Below are 15,000 nucleotides of genomic sequence, written 5' to 3'. Positions count from 1 at the left end.
AGAGAGCAGGCAGAAGAGGCGGGGAATTCCAAAGACAAGCGATGTCCAGGGAGAAAGAACAGTACCCAGATGATGAAAAAATATTCCTCTCCTCCTCCGGCCTTAAGGTAAAAACATCTGAGGACTTGAAAAAAGGAAATTATATAAAATCTTTGTTGCTTAATTATGCCAATGGTTTAATTATGTATATGTGTGTGTGTATCCATCAAATCAGATCAGATCAGATCAGTCGCTCAGTCGTGTCCGACTCGTTGCGACCCCATGAATCGCAGCACGCCAGGTGGTCCCCTTCTCCTCCGTACATACACATATATACTCCCAGCAACTTTTTACAATCATTTAGAAATCCTATTTCATCAAAATACTAAGCCTTCAGGAGCAGTCTACAGCTCAAGGGCTGTGGGGACACCTGCTATGGCTTTTCAGAGGGAAAAGGACCACGTTTACCATTAATTTCCCTAAGAAGCTTGCTTGCACCAAACAGCATTACCCATGAGGACCTGTGGCGGCCTTTTAAAAAACTCTGGATAAAACACCGTGACTAGCTTTTCGTGGTACTTCTATCCCACTGGTATTTTTGCAAGTTTACTACAGCTATCTATTAATATGTTTAAAAATTATTGTATTAACACTTCAGTGAAGACATCCAGCTTCTTTCACATAATCCTTCACTCTTAAGTGCTAATTAAAAAGGTGCACTTCGAGGAGAAAGGATGTGAGAACAGGGCATGCTTACAGCCAAGCAAGCTAGCTGCCTTCTTGGGTGGGTTCTTTAGGACTTCCAGTCCCCTGGTCCTTCAAAAAATCTTTGATGAAGACGACTTACAGCCCCATGTTTTACAAAATCACACATTTGGTTGCCTCAGGAGAGCCATCAGCCAAAGCATCACTGCAGGAGGGGACAATAAGATTTCCAAAGGCAACTTGGGAAATTTTCAAGATTAGTATCCTTTATAGTTTTCATAAAGATTCTGAACATCTAGAAGATTTACACACTACAACTCCAGGGCTTTCAGATCTATACATGATGCTGGGCACATTAAGGAGTCCCTGAGTGGAAGAAAAGGGTAGATGAAGATTGTGCAGAGAAAGTGAACTCAGATCCCTGGGTCTGAATCTGGATAATATCTAGGAACATCTAAACCACTACTTTACAGATTTTGTTTTGAAAAGAGGATTATTACCACAAAGTCTCTAATAAAAAAAAAATCTTCACATTCTTTTTCTCAGCTCTAGCTCTCTTTCTGCCCTATTTCCAATTTAAACTTGATTAAACTAATTTATCTACCTCAGGGCAGGAATTCAAAAAGAATCTTTGTGTGCAAGTCTCTTTTTATCATGAGAGCTAAAGACAAACCAGGATGGGTTGGGAATATCTCTGGGACAGGAGTACTTACTCAGGTAAGTCATAAACATCATAGTTAATATTTACTGAGTACTCTGTGTCAGATACATCATATATTATATAGTGCTATTTAATCATTATCACAACCCTGACATAAACGCCACTATCATATTTTATAAAATATGAGGCAATGAAGGCGCAGAATGGCCATGTACTTCACCGAAGCTCAGCCAGCCAGTCACTGGGGAAGCCAGTCTCTGAAACCACGCAGTGAGACCCCAGAGCCTGACCTTTCACCCATCTCACCCTGTTAAGGCATCTTCATAGGTCCAGAGTTGCTTTCTAATAAAAATCTGGACCTTCTCACGAGAGAGAAGACGGTCATTCCCCAAAAGGAAGCAACAAAGGATGCAAACATCCTGGATGAGTGTTTCTGACCTAAGATGCTTTTTCTGGTAAGAACAGTTTTGCTGTTCTGATGATGACCTCCCCAGGCCTCGCCCCCACCCCAGCCCCTCCATACAGAACAGCAGCCACGTGTTCTGGATGTGACTGACCCTCCCTCCTATACATGTCCACAGGTGGGCTCAAAGCCTTAATCCATGCTTCCCATCCTCACTGACATATTTACTGGTTCCAGGATAAACTCAGAATCCATGATGGCCCATGGAAGGAAGTGAAGGGTTGGTTGAAGACAAAGTCACTCAGCTCCTGGGGCTTAATAATGAAAAAAGAGGCAGATAATCCTGGGAGCTGCAAGTGGCTGTCTTGCTACCAAGAGAAAGGTCAGTCTGAAAACAGGGGAGCTGGAGAAAAATGGGCCCCAAAACTCAGAACAGAGCTAAAACACTGGTGACACTGAGAACTCCTAAGTAAAGCTGCAGCTGAAGTGCACAGCACCACTGGATTCAATTCAGGTGAGTCAATAGATGTCTTTTATTTTTAAGCGAGTTGGCATTGGATTTTCTGACACTTACGAATGCAAGCATATAACTAGTATACTAACCATTAACCTCAATATTTGTCAAAACCTCTGTTAAATAAAATGTGCTTCAAATAAGATCACCAGAAAGCTAAAATCCAATACTATTATTTCCCTGGTCATAAAATTACCTTTATTGAACTCTGAGTTACTTCTATGACCTCAGTTTTTATTAACAATTAACTGTTTTACTATAAAACTGATTTTAGTTTATTATTCATTTTACTGTGTAAGAAACTTTATATACCAATTTACATTAATATTATGTAAACATACATTTAAACATGAAAAGAACACTGTCATATGCCCAACTTTGTGTGGCTACTGGGACTCACATCAAGCTTAAGTTCAGCCATAGCTGAACGTTCTAGATTTTGTGGTACATGTTTCCTAATCGCCAGAAATTTCAGTATTTGACTCTTCAAGTTCTTGTTTTAAATTTGGCATTTTAATTTATCCAGGCTATTCACAGTAAGGGTCATTTTACATCCCAGTTTATCTGGGACAGTTTACAGTGTTGTCTCAGTGTGGCTTTTTCTCTAGTTAGGCCTACTTTCCTTCATAAAAGTATCCTGTTTTACATGAAAAGATGCTCAACATCACTCATTATCAGAGAAATGCAAATCAAAACCACTATAAGGTTCCATCTCACGCCAGTCAGAATGGCTGCTATCAAAAAGTCTACAAACAACAAATGCTGGAGAGGGTGTGGAGATAAAGGAACCCTCTTACACTGTTGGTGGGAGTGCAAAGTACAGCCACTATGGAGAACAGTGTGGAGATTCCTTAAAAAGCTGGAAATAGAACTGCCATACGACCCAGCAATCCACTGCTGGGCATACACACTGAGGAAACCAGAATTGAAAGAGACACGTGTACCCCAATGTTTATCGCAGCACTGTTTATAATAGCCAGGACATGGAAGCAACCTAGATGTCCATCAGCAGATGAATGGATGAGAAAGCTGTGGTACATATACACAATGGAATATCACTCAGCCATTAAAAAGAATGCATTTGAATCAGTTCTAATGAGGTGGATGAAACTGGAGCCTATTATACAGAGTGAATTAAGTCAGAAAGAAAAACACCAATACAGTATATTGATGCATATATATGGAATTTAGAAAGATGGTAACAATGACCCTATACGTGAGACAGCAAAAGAGACACAGATGTAAAGAACAGACTTTTGGACTCTGTGAGAGAGGGCGAGGGTGGGATGATTTGAGAGAATAGCATTGAAACATGTATATTACCATATGTGAAACAGATTGCCAGTCCAGGTTCGATGCATGAGACAGGTGCTCAGGGCTGGTGCACTGGGATGACCCTGAGGGATGGGATGGGGAGGGAGGTGGGGGGTGGTTCAGGATGGGGAACACATGTACACCCAGGGCAGATTCATGTCAATGTATGGCAAAAACCACCACAATAATGTAAAGTAGTCTCCAATTAAAATAAATTAATTAATTAAAAAATAAATTAAAAAAAGCATCCTATTTTAAATGATTAATTATATAATCATCTTATTTACAGGGCTTCCCAGGTGGCACTAGTGGTAAAGAACCCACCTGCCAATGCAGGAGACTTAAAGGACGCTGGTTCGATCCCTAGGTGGGGAAGATCCCCTGGAGAAGGAAATGGTAACCCACTCCAGTATTCTTGCCTGGAGAATTCCTGGATAGAGGAGGCCGGCAGGCTACAGCCCATAGGGTTACAGAGTCGGACACGACTGAAGCAACGCTTAGCATATCCTATTTACAACCCATCTTGTACTTCTTTTTTAAATATAAAGGGACCTGGTATAAGATCATCATCCTAATATATAAGAAAAATCATTTATAAAATAATTAATCTTTATGAGATATATATATATGGGGAAAAGTAAAAACTCCAAGGACTAGTTTAAATGTGGTGGAAAGAAAATGCTTTGGTGCTGTTACTGCAAAAATTTTATTTGCAGATACTTCTCTGGGCATGAATTACACTCCCCACAAATTATATACAGATCTACTGAGTGAGAGGGTCCTTTCTGCTTGCCTCATAACAAGACAAGGCAGATACCACAGGATCAGTTCTCCCTGGGAGAGAGCGTGAATCACATCTTGCTCCCTGCTGTTTGGAGTCTTAGCACAGGGAAGAAAGCTGTCTGCAACCAGTGCTCTGTTCCCAGAGGGAGAGGCTTTTCTTATTAGGTTTTTTAAGAAGACCCACAAACAATGAAAGAATTAAAAATAAAAACAAAAACTTTCGAGACAAGGATTTTTAGCTGAATTAGTGACATAAACATGCAGAAGTTAAACAAAGAAGCTGAATGCTGCTGACTTCCATGTCTCTGTACCTAGTTTTGCCTTCCCTTTTTATTTCAATCCATTTCAACCCAACAAATACTTCTAGGTATCTATTATTTGTAAAGAACTACGCCAAGTGCTGAACATACAAGAAGGAAAGGAAGAAGGGAAAGCGAACAGGCAAGGAAGAAAAACAGAGCTCTCATTCTCCGTTCTTATGAAGTCTGTAATGTTGTAGAAGATGCAACCATGTACACCTCAGCAGCAGACATTTATACACTACCAGTGAAGAAGAACAGAACGGGGGAGCACAGGATCCTGCCTGGACTGGGGAGTGGAAGGCACGAGGTTTCTCTGAGTGACGCCTGGGTTGCTTTTAAAGGCTCCTGGCAGAAGGCAGCTAAGGCATTCTAGGTAAAGGATGCAACATGTTACACAGGCATAAAATGTACGAGGGCCTAGCGCATCTGGGAAAACAGCTTTAGTGTGCTGTAACTGTCGGGCATCTAGGTGGAGGAGACGAGCTGAAAGTGAAGCCAGGAAGTGAGACAAGAGCCAGGTGATCAGAAACGCCTGAATGTCATTCAAGGGCAGGCAGACAGAAGAAGGCCTGACTTGCCGAGTGGCTCAGTGGTCAAGAGTCTGCCTGCCGACGCAGAAGACACGGTTTGATCCCTGATCTGGGAAGGTCCCACACGCTTCTGAGCAACTAAGCCTGGGAGCCACAGGTGCTGAGCCCACGTGCCGTAGCTCCTGAAGCCCGAGGGCCCTAGAGCCCACGCTGCGCAACTAGAGGAGCCACCGCAATGACAAGCCGTGCACCGCAAATTGAGTGTAGCCCCGGCTCGCTGCATCTAGAAAAAAGCCCAAAGGACAACAAAGACGCGGTACAGCCAATAAAAAGAAAAAAGAAGGCCCTAAAACTCTCTGACTCAATGTGTGAAATGTCCAGTACAGGACATCTGAAACACCGAGCTGCTGACTCTGCTCTCACACACTTCCGCTCTGACAGCACCCACACCCGGCCGCCTGTCTTTCCACTTGCCATCAACAGTGCCACCACGTTTCTGTTCCTCCCTCACTGCACTGTCAATAAAGATCTTTAGATAATCCGCTCTGTGTGTTTTGATGAGGTTCAAAGATGGAAAGCTCTCTAGAGCAAGAAGAGTATCTAGTGATTTTTTTTTTTTAAACTGAGTCTTAGTGATCACAGTAAGTAAGTAAGTAAGTGAAGTTGCTCAGTTGTGTCCGACTCAGCGACCCCATGGACTGCAGCCCACCAGGCTCCTCTGTCCGTGGGATTTTCCAGCCAAGAATACTGGAGTGGGGTGCCATTTCCTTCTCCAGTGATCACAGAATGAGTCTGAAAATGTTGACTAATGATAAACAAAATACATGAGCTACAACTTAAGGCTCAGATTACTCTCCTGTTTTGGTAATTTACTCACTGGTACTCTTCCTAGTCTTCCCTGGTGCCTCAGACGGTAAAGCATCTGCCTACAATGCGGGAGACCCGGGTTTGATCCCTGGGTCCCGAAGATCCCCTGGAAAAGGCAATGGCACCCCACTCCAGTACCCTTGCCTGGAAAATCCCATGGACGGAGGAGCCTGGTGGGCTACAGTCCATGGGGTCGCAAAGAGCCGGACATGACTGACTTCACTATGCTATGCTCACTCTTCCTAAGTTTAAGTACTTCTTGCTTTTTTAACTTTTTACATAAATTGTCAATCGGACTGAAATTCTAAGGGCGTCTCTACCCCTCTGCCTTCGTGAGCACATTACACAGGGTGGCAGAGAGCTAGCCTGAGCCTCACAGCAGGACGTGCATTTGGCCACAACACAAGAGCCACCACGATCAGTCTGGGTCTGGAGAAAGCCCCTGTCCCACAACTAAGGAAGTCTGAGATGGGCTTATCAAGTCCTGCCGACTCTACCTCCAAACATCCTCAAACTAAGTCTCTCATCTCCCTTCGGCCTAGAACCACTGTGGTTAGTCATTCTGACACTTTGTACCTGGACTATGACGCCAGCCTCTAACTTCCCTCCCTGGTCTCAGTCTCTGCACCATGGCCAGAATGCATGTGTGTGTGCTCACTCACTCAGTCATGTCCAACTCCTTGCAACCCCATGGACTGTAGCCCTCCAGGTTCCTCTGTCCATGGGATTTTCCCAGGCAAGAAAACTGGAATGGGTTGCCATTTCCCCCTCCGGGGAATCTTCCCGACCCAAGAACTGAACCTGAGTCTCCTGTGTCTCCTGCATTGGCAGGCATTCTTCACCACCGTGCCACCTGGGAACCCATGGCAAGAATGACCCTTCTAAAAACACAGTCCCTTCACTTTCCATCCAGATTAAAATTCTTCAGTGCCTCCTTAATAGCAATAGCACACGAAGTCCAAATTTCTTACCACAGCACATATGGCTCTTTAACAAGTTGTCTAACAAGCATAAGAGACTCTTTAATCGTCTCTCCCGCCATTTATTCACTCAACACATATTTCCTGTCTACCTACTACATGTCACCAACTATTCTAGACACTCAGGGTATATGTTTGTGCGCGTATGAGTGAACAAAAAGCAAGTATACATAAAACAAAAAACAAACCATGGGAGCTTAAACTGCTCTGGGGCAAAGCTGGCAATACATATAGTAAGTAAATTACATTAGGTAATACGTGCTATACACAAGCATAGAGTGGTCAGGGCAGGCCTTATTGAAAAAGTAGAATTTGAGAAGAGACGTGACAGAGGTGAGGAAGCGAGCCATGAAGCTATCTGGAGAAAGCATGCTCCAGGCAGGAAAGACCATCCGGTGCAAAGGCCTCACATGGAAGTGTGCCTATGCTTGTGGGCTGTTAGGAGATCAGCGTGGATGGAGCAGATGAGCAAGGGGAGGGAGACAGCAGGTTCAGATGGGGAGAAGGGGAAGAGAAGGGTGGGCAGACCATGGAGGTCCCTGCAGACAACTGCAAGGACTTGGGTTTTATTCTGAGTAATATGGGAAGCATTGCAAGTGACAGGTGAGCAAAGGAATGGCACGACTTGACAGGTTTTACAAGAACTGTTCTGGCTACTGTGCTGCCAGCAGTGGGGCAAGGGCAGAAGCAGGAACTCTGGTAGGAGGCTCTGGCCGTGATCCAGATGAGACACAAAGGCAGATCATGTGGGTGCTGGGAAGTGGTCAGACAGCAGCTGTGTAATATTTGGAAGGTACATTCAGGAAGATTTTTCTGACACATTGGATGTGAGGTGGGAGAGAGGAGTCAAAAATGTAAGCAGGGCTTTTGGACTAAGAAAATGGGAGGACAGGCTTGGCATGAGCTCAGAGCAGGTTTGGGGGGGGCAAGACTGGGAGTTCAGTTCTTGACATCTTTGAAACACGTCAACTGGACTTCCCACCAGGCTTTTGGATATTTAAGTTCAGAGTTCAAAAAAGGGCTGGAGCTTCTTTTTTTTTTAAACATTTCAGTTTTTTTTGGCTGTACTGGGTCTCCACTGTGGTGCGCAGCTCTTGGTTGCTGCGCACGAGTTTTCTCCAGCTGCAGTGTGTGGGGCTGCTCTCTAGGAGCGGCATGAGGGCTTCGCACTGCAGTCTTCTCTTGTTGTAGAGCATGGGCTCTAGGGCACGCAGGCTCAGTAATTGTGGTGCATGGGCTCAGCTGACTTGTGGCAAGTGGGATTTCAGTTCCCTGGCCAGGGATCAAACCCACGTCCCCCACTCTGGCAGGCAGATTCCCAACCACTGAGGCCCCAGGGAAGTCCCTAAGTCTGCAGCTTCTGTTTGCTCTGAATGGAAAAAACCCCACATTCCAGGCTTGTAGAACCACATACAGGTCCCTACACGGGTCCCTGATGTTTTCCCCAGGTCTCTGTACCTGCCTGTCTGTCTGTCTAAAGTGTTCTTATTCCCATCTTTTCCCACTTGGTCAAAAAAAGTCTCAGCCTTCAAGACTTATGTCATATAGCATCTATTTATGAAACTCACATGATTATCATCTCCTGAATTACCCTGTTTCCTTAAGTCACTGACGAAACTGAACTATGTAATAGCTGGTCTTTCAGCATACTCCAAAAGGCTAAACAATTTTAACGTCTTCTTTGGTAAGGAAAAAGCAGCCGTTTCATAACACAGCAGGTGACTTGCCTGATCTGACCACCAGAAATCTTTAGAAACTTTTAAAGAAAATTAAGACCACAGAAAAATATTTTGGCAAAGAGCTGAGTAATCAGATTTTGCATTTTCCAAGTTCAGTAGTTATTTGAAGACGATAAATTCTCAAGAAGAATTGTATTACATAATAAACTTTATAGGCTAAAACCAAAGAGGAACATCTGCCTGTGTTCCAAAGTTATTTACTGTTATAAAAATTTTTCATTTTGATTGTCATCCTTTCCCTTGCCCTGGGGAGGAATTGAAATTAGAAGAGTTATTGGACAAGAAAACTAGTCTCTGTTTCATTCCCAAGAGACAGACATCTGATCTAATTGAGAGGGGCGGGGCAGGGGAGTTTAAAAGATGTGAAATTGAGAGCTGATCCAGTTCAGTCAATGTGGATATTCAGAGGTGCTGTGGCTGCCTCTTGGAAGTGTGAGCCCAGCTACCAGTTCAGTGCAGCTACAACCTTCTCAAATGTATGCACCATGAGGGCAGAGAGATTCTTTTGTTTTGTTCACTACTATTTCACATAGTTAAGTACAGGGTAAATTTTAAAATGTGTAATTCAAGACTATATGGGGGATTCAAATACATTCGATATAAACTATAAAACAAGTACAATACGTTTCTTCCAAGTTTAAAAAATTGTTGACTCTTTGAAAATCACAAAATTTGAAGTACCAAGAATTTGCAATCATAACCTTTAAGCATGAATTACAAAAGGGTAATAACCACGTCCAAAAGTGTGGAGGAGGGACACCAAAGCAAAATCTCTAACAAGGTAATGGTTTATAAAAGTTCTCTGTAGATTAAGAAAAAAGGATGGTATTCTAGCAACTAGTTATACTTGCTTTTTAGTGTATAGTATTTTAGATACACATTCATCATGGGAAAATTATAGCCCTTGAAAATAAAATGGTGCAAAGATCTTGTAACATGTCTTCAGAGAATCAAGATTTACAAGGACAACCAGAAAAAGACATTTACAAATTCTGATTCCAGGTTATAGTAACAAAGTAGCTGAATACAACCCAAATTAACAGCCTAGGTCCTCAAAGTCCCCTTACTGAAGAAACTCTTTCTGAGTTTAGTTTTAATGTGACTGACATTGTATTAGTTTCAGGAATACACGGTAAGGATTCAGTCAAGCGTACACACTGGAAAAGGATCACCACAGTAAGTCTAACTTCCGACAGCAAGCATAGTTGAAAAAAATTGTTTTTTCTTGCAATGAGATCTTTTGGGATCTCTTCTCTCAGCAACTTTCAAATGTGCAATAAACTATTATTATCTATAGTCAGCATCCTCATGACTTACTTATTTTGTAACTAAAAATTTGTTCTTATTTATTTGATTTTAAAAACAAACAAGCTTTGAAGAAAACACTTGCAACAATAACCATTGTTTTCATGTAGTCAACAGGCAATCTAATATATGTATTTCAATTCTAAAAAAAAAAAACAAAAAAAACACACACCAGGTATCGTTTTAAAGTAATAAACACCAACCTCTTTAACCTCATGTAGTTTTCATTGGCAGCAGGTCGGCATTCAGCTCTTTGTACCACTATTCCTTCCAGTGAAAGCTTATCTTGAATGGAAAGAAAAAAATTAACAAATGTATTTAGATAACATTTATCATTTTCAAGACTGTATTTTGACACACTAACCACAGTAACAGTGATCACAATCAAATATAGTCAATAATATAAATCAAGAAAAGAAAAGGAATATTTTTAAGTTTATAGTGGTATCACTGATCAGAATAGCAAAAAAACTTGTAGTGAAACACCGGGCTCCTGTCAGGTTTATTTAGACTGCTGCAGCCCCTTGCCAATAACAGCTTTTAAACACTTAGCTCTTTCTAAAGAGTGGCTTAAAAGGGCATAAAATCAAATAAAAATTTGAAGGGTGTACAGGCTATATCATCTTTGAAGGGTGTACAGAGAAGTAACTTCTGAAAAAGTCTAAAGCACTAAATCAAAGGTATATACATACACGTATTTGAATGTGTGGGTATGTATACATATATGTCCAAAAAACAAAATTCTAGAATACACTTTGACTAAAACAGCTAGCCTAAAAAATACTGTGAAACTAGTCAGGTTCTTGCCTAGGTTATATAGAATACCAGTTCCGCCTGCCAGTTGCTCTAACTTCTATTTTTCAGCAAAATGATTAATATGGGTGTGGCCAAATGAGAGCTTTTAACTGCTATGAACATTTGTCCAAACAGAAGGAAAATTTTTCCCACTGTTAGTAAGAATTCTTACGGTGACCCTGATACAATATTCAAGAGAAACAAAAGTTAGCACCTACTGTTGTGCGCCTACCAGGCCCCAAGTCACTTTGGATCTCATCTTATTTGATAATGCATATATGACTGACCCACGATGGCACCAGCCTTAGTGCATTCTGGAAATGGATGACTATGGTTAGGAACAGTTACGGTTCAATCATATTTCTAAGAGAATTCACCCAAGTATCCAGGAGAGATTCAGGAACTCCTCTGGCTCCTCAGCAATGCATTTATGATCCATCTTTTGAGGGCCAATGACCTCATACATTCCACAAACACTAAGTGCCTACCATGCGAAGGGAACCATCTAGGCACTGTAGAATCGAAGATGACTGAGATACAGTACTGTCTTCAAGAAGCATACAGTTCACTGGGCGAACAGATAAACTGACCAAAACATAAAATGCAGGTGGAACCACGCCCACATGATTTATATGAGAAAAAGTTTCTGGACTTCCCTGGTGGTCTTGTGGTTCAGAATCCACCTGCCAATGCAGGAGACATCGGTTCGATCCCTGGTCTGGGAAGATTCCACATGCCTCGAGGCAACTAAGCCTGTGCGCCACAGCTACTGAGCCCACACGCTCTACAGCCCTAGTGCCGCAACTGCTGAACCTGAGAGCCACAGCTAACGAAGCCGTGCTCCATAACGAGAGAAGCCACCACAATGACAGGCCCAAGCACTGTATCTAGAGAGTAGCCCGCACGCAGCAACAGGGATCCAGCATATCCATATCCATAAATGAGGTCTCCACACACCAAAAATTTTATGGTGACCTTTTCTGATTTTGTCTCCAAAATCCTGGAACTCCTTATTACAGCCCCTAAGTACTAACTGCAAACACACAGTAATTCAATAGTCTGATGCAACATAAGCACAAACCTCAAGGTACAGGGTGACAGATGACTGCAAAGGGTGATGATGAGAAGCATGTCTACCTTATACCAAAATATGGCAGGAAGGAAACAAGCAGGCTGGAATTATTTTATATTAAATTTAAATTCTAAAAGTAATTTCCTCTTACTAATGAATTTAGTAATATTAAAATTTGAATTTTCTTAAAGCAAAAACAAATCTTATAGTCAAGCATGCCCCTCTACTGAAGCTGAAAGTTTAAGCTAGAACGATTCTTGTCGTAACAATCACAAGATTTGGGAATGACTCCAATATACAGGGACTTAAATGCATGAGAATAGCTCACTACTGAAACATAAATTAATCCTTTTTAAAAAATGAAATAAATCTAGAATACTGTCTCCAAAGATAATTTACATACCCATGTATTTACTAATGTTGAATACTAAGAAGCTACCTTTCAATACCATCTGTGAATGTTCCACACTTATTTAACAGTACCTACTCCTGGGTGGGGGCTTTCCTGGTAGCTCAGCTGGTAAAGAATCTGCCTGCAAAGCAGGAGACCCTGGTTCGGAAGATCCCCTGGAAAAGGGAAAGGCTACCCACTCCAGTATTCTTATCCTGGTTCAGGAAGATCCTCTGGAGAAGGGATAGTTACCCACTCCAGTATTCTTGGGCTTCTCTGGTGGCTCAGCTGGTAAAGAATCTGCCTGCAATGAGGGAGACCTAGATTCGGAAGATCCCCTGGAAAAGGGAAAGGCTACCCACTCCAGTACTCTTGCCTGGAGAATCCCCATGGACAGAGGGGTCTGGCGGGCTACGGTCCATGGGGTAGCAAAGAGTCAGAAGGGACTGAGCGACTAAGCACAGCACAGCACAGCACTCTCGGGTGGACAAGGTGAATTTAATTTTTATTTAAAAGTTTCTGCTGAAGACGTTTCACACTTACAATGTCTGAAAGAGTAGCAGGCATCTAAAGCACCTACCTGCTTTCACCTGGCCACCACTCATCATCACCCTTCTCCAACAAGGTCACTCAAAGCAGCAACATTCACTTCCCCAAACCATGATTTCCTGTCCATCATATTCTCTTTTCAAATCTAAAATAGCTTCTCAAGTGAAAGGAAAGGTCTTCATCAGCAGCAATGAAAATTTCCATCAACTGGCTGCTCTTAAATAAGGCCACATCTCTGTTCACTCTTTGCCCTTTCCCCTCTCTTGGAAAAAAAAAAAAAAATTTACTTATAGCCCCTAAGCAAGATATAAAACCATCACACACTTTTAAAACCTCTCAGGAACATGCTTTCATTTTTTTTTTCCCTCACTAAACTGTGCTGCTTCTCTAAAACACTGCTTAAGATTTCAGGGGAAAGCTATTATATATTACATTTTAAGTCAGCTGAAAGCACTCACTTGCACACCACTGCTGTTAATTACAGATCATATTCATTAATACAGAAACCATGACTTAAAACTACTTTGTTGGTTCAGTTTGAAAGACTGTAAATACTTGAAAAATGAGCTTTTTTTCATATATTTGTCAAATATTTACTGAGTGCCTTTTATGTAAAAGATTATGCAAATACATCAGGAATAATTCAGAAATATGAAATTGGCTCCTGCCCTCAAGGAGCAGAGTCTAGTGCAGCCATTCACAAATGTGAGGATCCAAAAGAACTTTTTATGTGGATTTTATCTACTGATATTGACCATACTAGAAATGAAAACTGAAAACTGTGTAGAAAATCAGAGTGAAAAAGGCAAAAACGCTTGATATCATTAGGAAAATGGTTTTGATTTCCAGGGACCCGCCTTCCACCCAGTGGCTTCCAGATTACTTTCTTGGAGCTTGCTGGAATGAGACAGGTGTATAAACTACTCTAACACACTAGGAGCACTTCTGCTAGGCCTCCACTTAACCCACTTCTAGATTAGCACGGCTCTCAATCTCCCTCTTAAATATGGTGACAGATGCCCAGAGCTTGCTATACGCTAGTGGGTAGTAGGTTAATCTCTATCACTCCCACACACTTCTGCTCAAGCTATGCTAGAACTTGTTTATGCTAGTTTTACTGTTAGTAATTATGCAATTTGATTATATGTTATATAATCCTATTAATTATGAGTATGGGGGAGGGAGACTTTCTATGAAAACTAAGTTTAATGCTTTGTAAGATGTGGTAAGGGCTGCCCTGGTGGCTCAGTGATAAAGAATCTGCCAGCAATGCAGGAGATGAGGATTTGATCTGGGTCGGGAAGATCTCCTGCAGAAGAAAATGGCAACCCACTCCAGTACTCTTGCCTGGAGAAACCCATGGACAGAGAAGTCTGGCAGGCTACAGTCCATGGGGTTGCAAAGAGTCGTCCAAACAACTAAAGAACAGCAAGATGTGATATAAAGATAAGTTGCTAAAAACCTGTCAAATTAGGTACTGGAGTGACAACTAGAGACCAGAAGAGAGAAAGTCTTGAAGGATTCTACATTTGTACTGTCTCACTGTGTCTAAAGTCTTGCTCCTTTTTCAAGAAACCAAAAATAAAAATCTAAACTAAATTATGGGTTTACTTTCCACAAGAAAAAGAGATCAGATAATCAGTGTCCTATGCTGAGGGCAAAGGCCTTGTCCTCCATGCACACTGGCGACTAAATGTGCATTGGTGGGTCCTACAGTGTTTAAGGCAGTAGGAATACATTCGGCTATCATTTCATGATTTCCGACCTTCTAATTCAACTACTGGAAGGACTACTGGTCCTCGAGGACTACAGTCCTAGAGGCTGTGTGATTCTACCGTACTAAGCAGAATTTATTATGGTTCATGAGGGTTATCTTTCCTTAGGCCTGGCCATTTGTCCAACTTTTCTTTAGATTCTGGGAACTATTCCAGGACCTCTTCTAAATTTTCTCACCTCCCCCGCTTCTTGAGCTAGACTGGTTTGCTTACTGGTTTCTGCTCCTTGCAGCCCAAAGAATCTTCATGAGTATGAACACACACCTTTGTGATGGTATTTTATTGATCTATATACTGCCACCTAGTTTCAGAAAAACGTTGAGAGAAAGTATTAAA

The 15,000-nt window shown here is 41.9% G+C and overlaps 1 protein-coding gene across 1 annotated transcript in view; it reads right to left on the bottom strand.

Moving 5' to 3' along the window:
* The window catches only part of GTF2F2 (general transcription factor IIF subunit 2), a 144,780-nt gene that overhangs the window by 61,847 nt on the left and 67,933 nt on the right, over positions 1-15,000 (bottom strand). The window contains exon 5 of the mRNA XM_019971233.2: positions 10,286-10,367. Within this exon, the coding sequence (XP_019826792.1) occupies positions 10,286-10,367 (82 nt within the window). The remainder of the gene's footprint in view (positions 1-10,285; positions 10,368-15,000) is intronic.

This window comes from Bos indicus, chromosome 12 (genome assembly GCF_029378745.1).
Source record: "Bos indicus isolate NIAB-ARS_2022 breed Sahiwal x Tharparkar chromosome 12, NIAB-ARS_B.indTharparkar_mat_pri_1.0, whole genome shotgun sequence".
Lineage (NCBI taxonomy): Eukaryota > Metazoa > Chordata > Mammalia > Artiodactyla > Bovidae > Bos > Bos indicus.
This window is presented reverse-complemented; position numbering and strand designations above follow the sequence as displayed.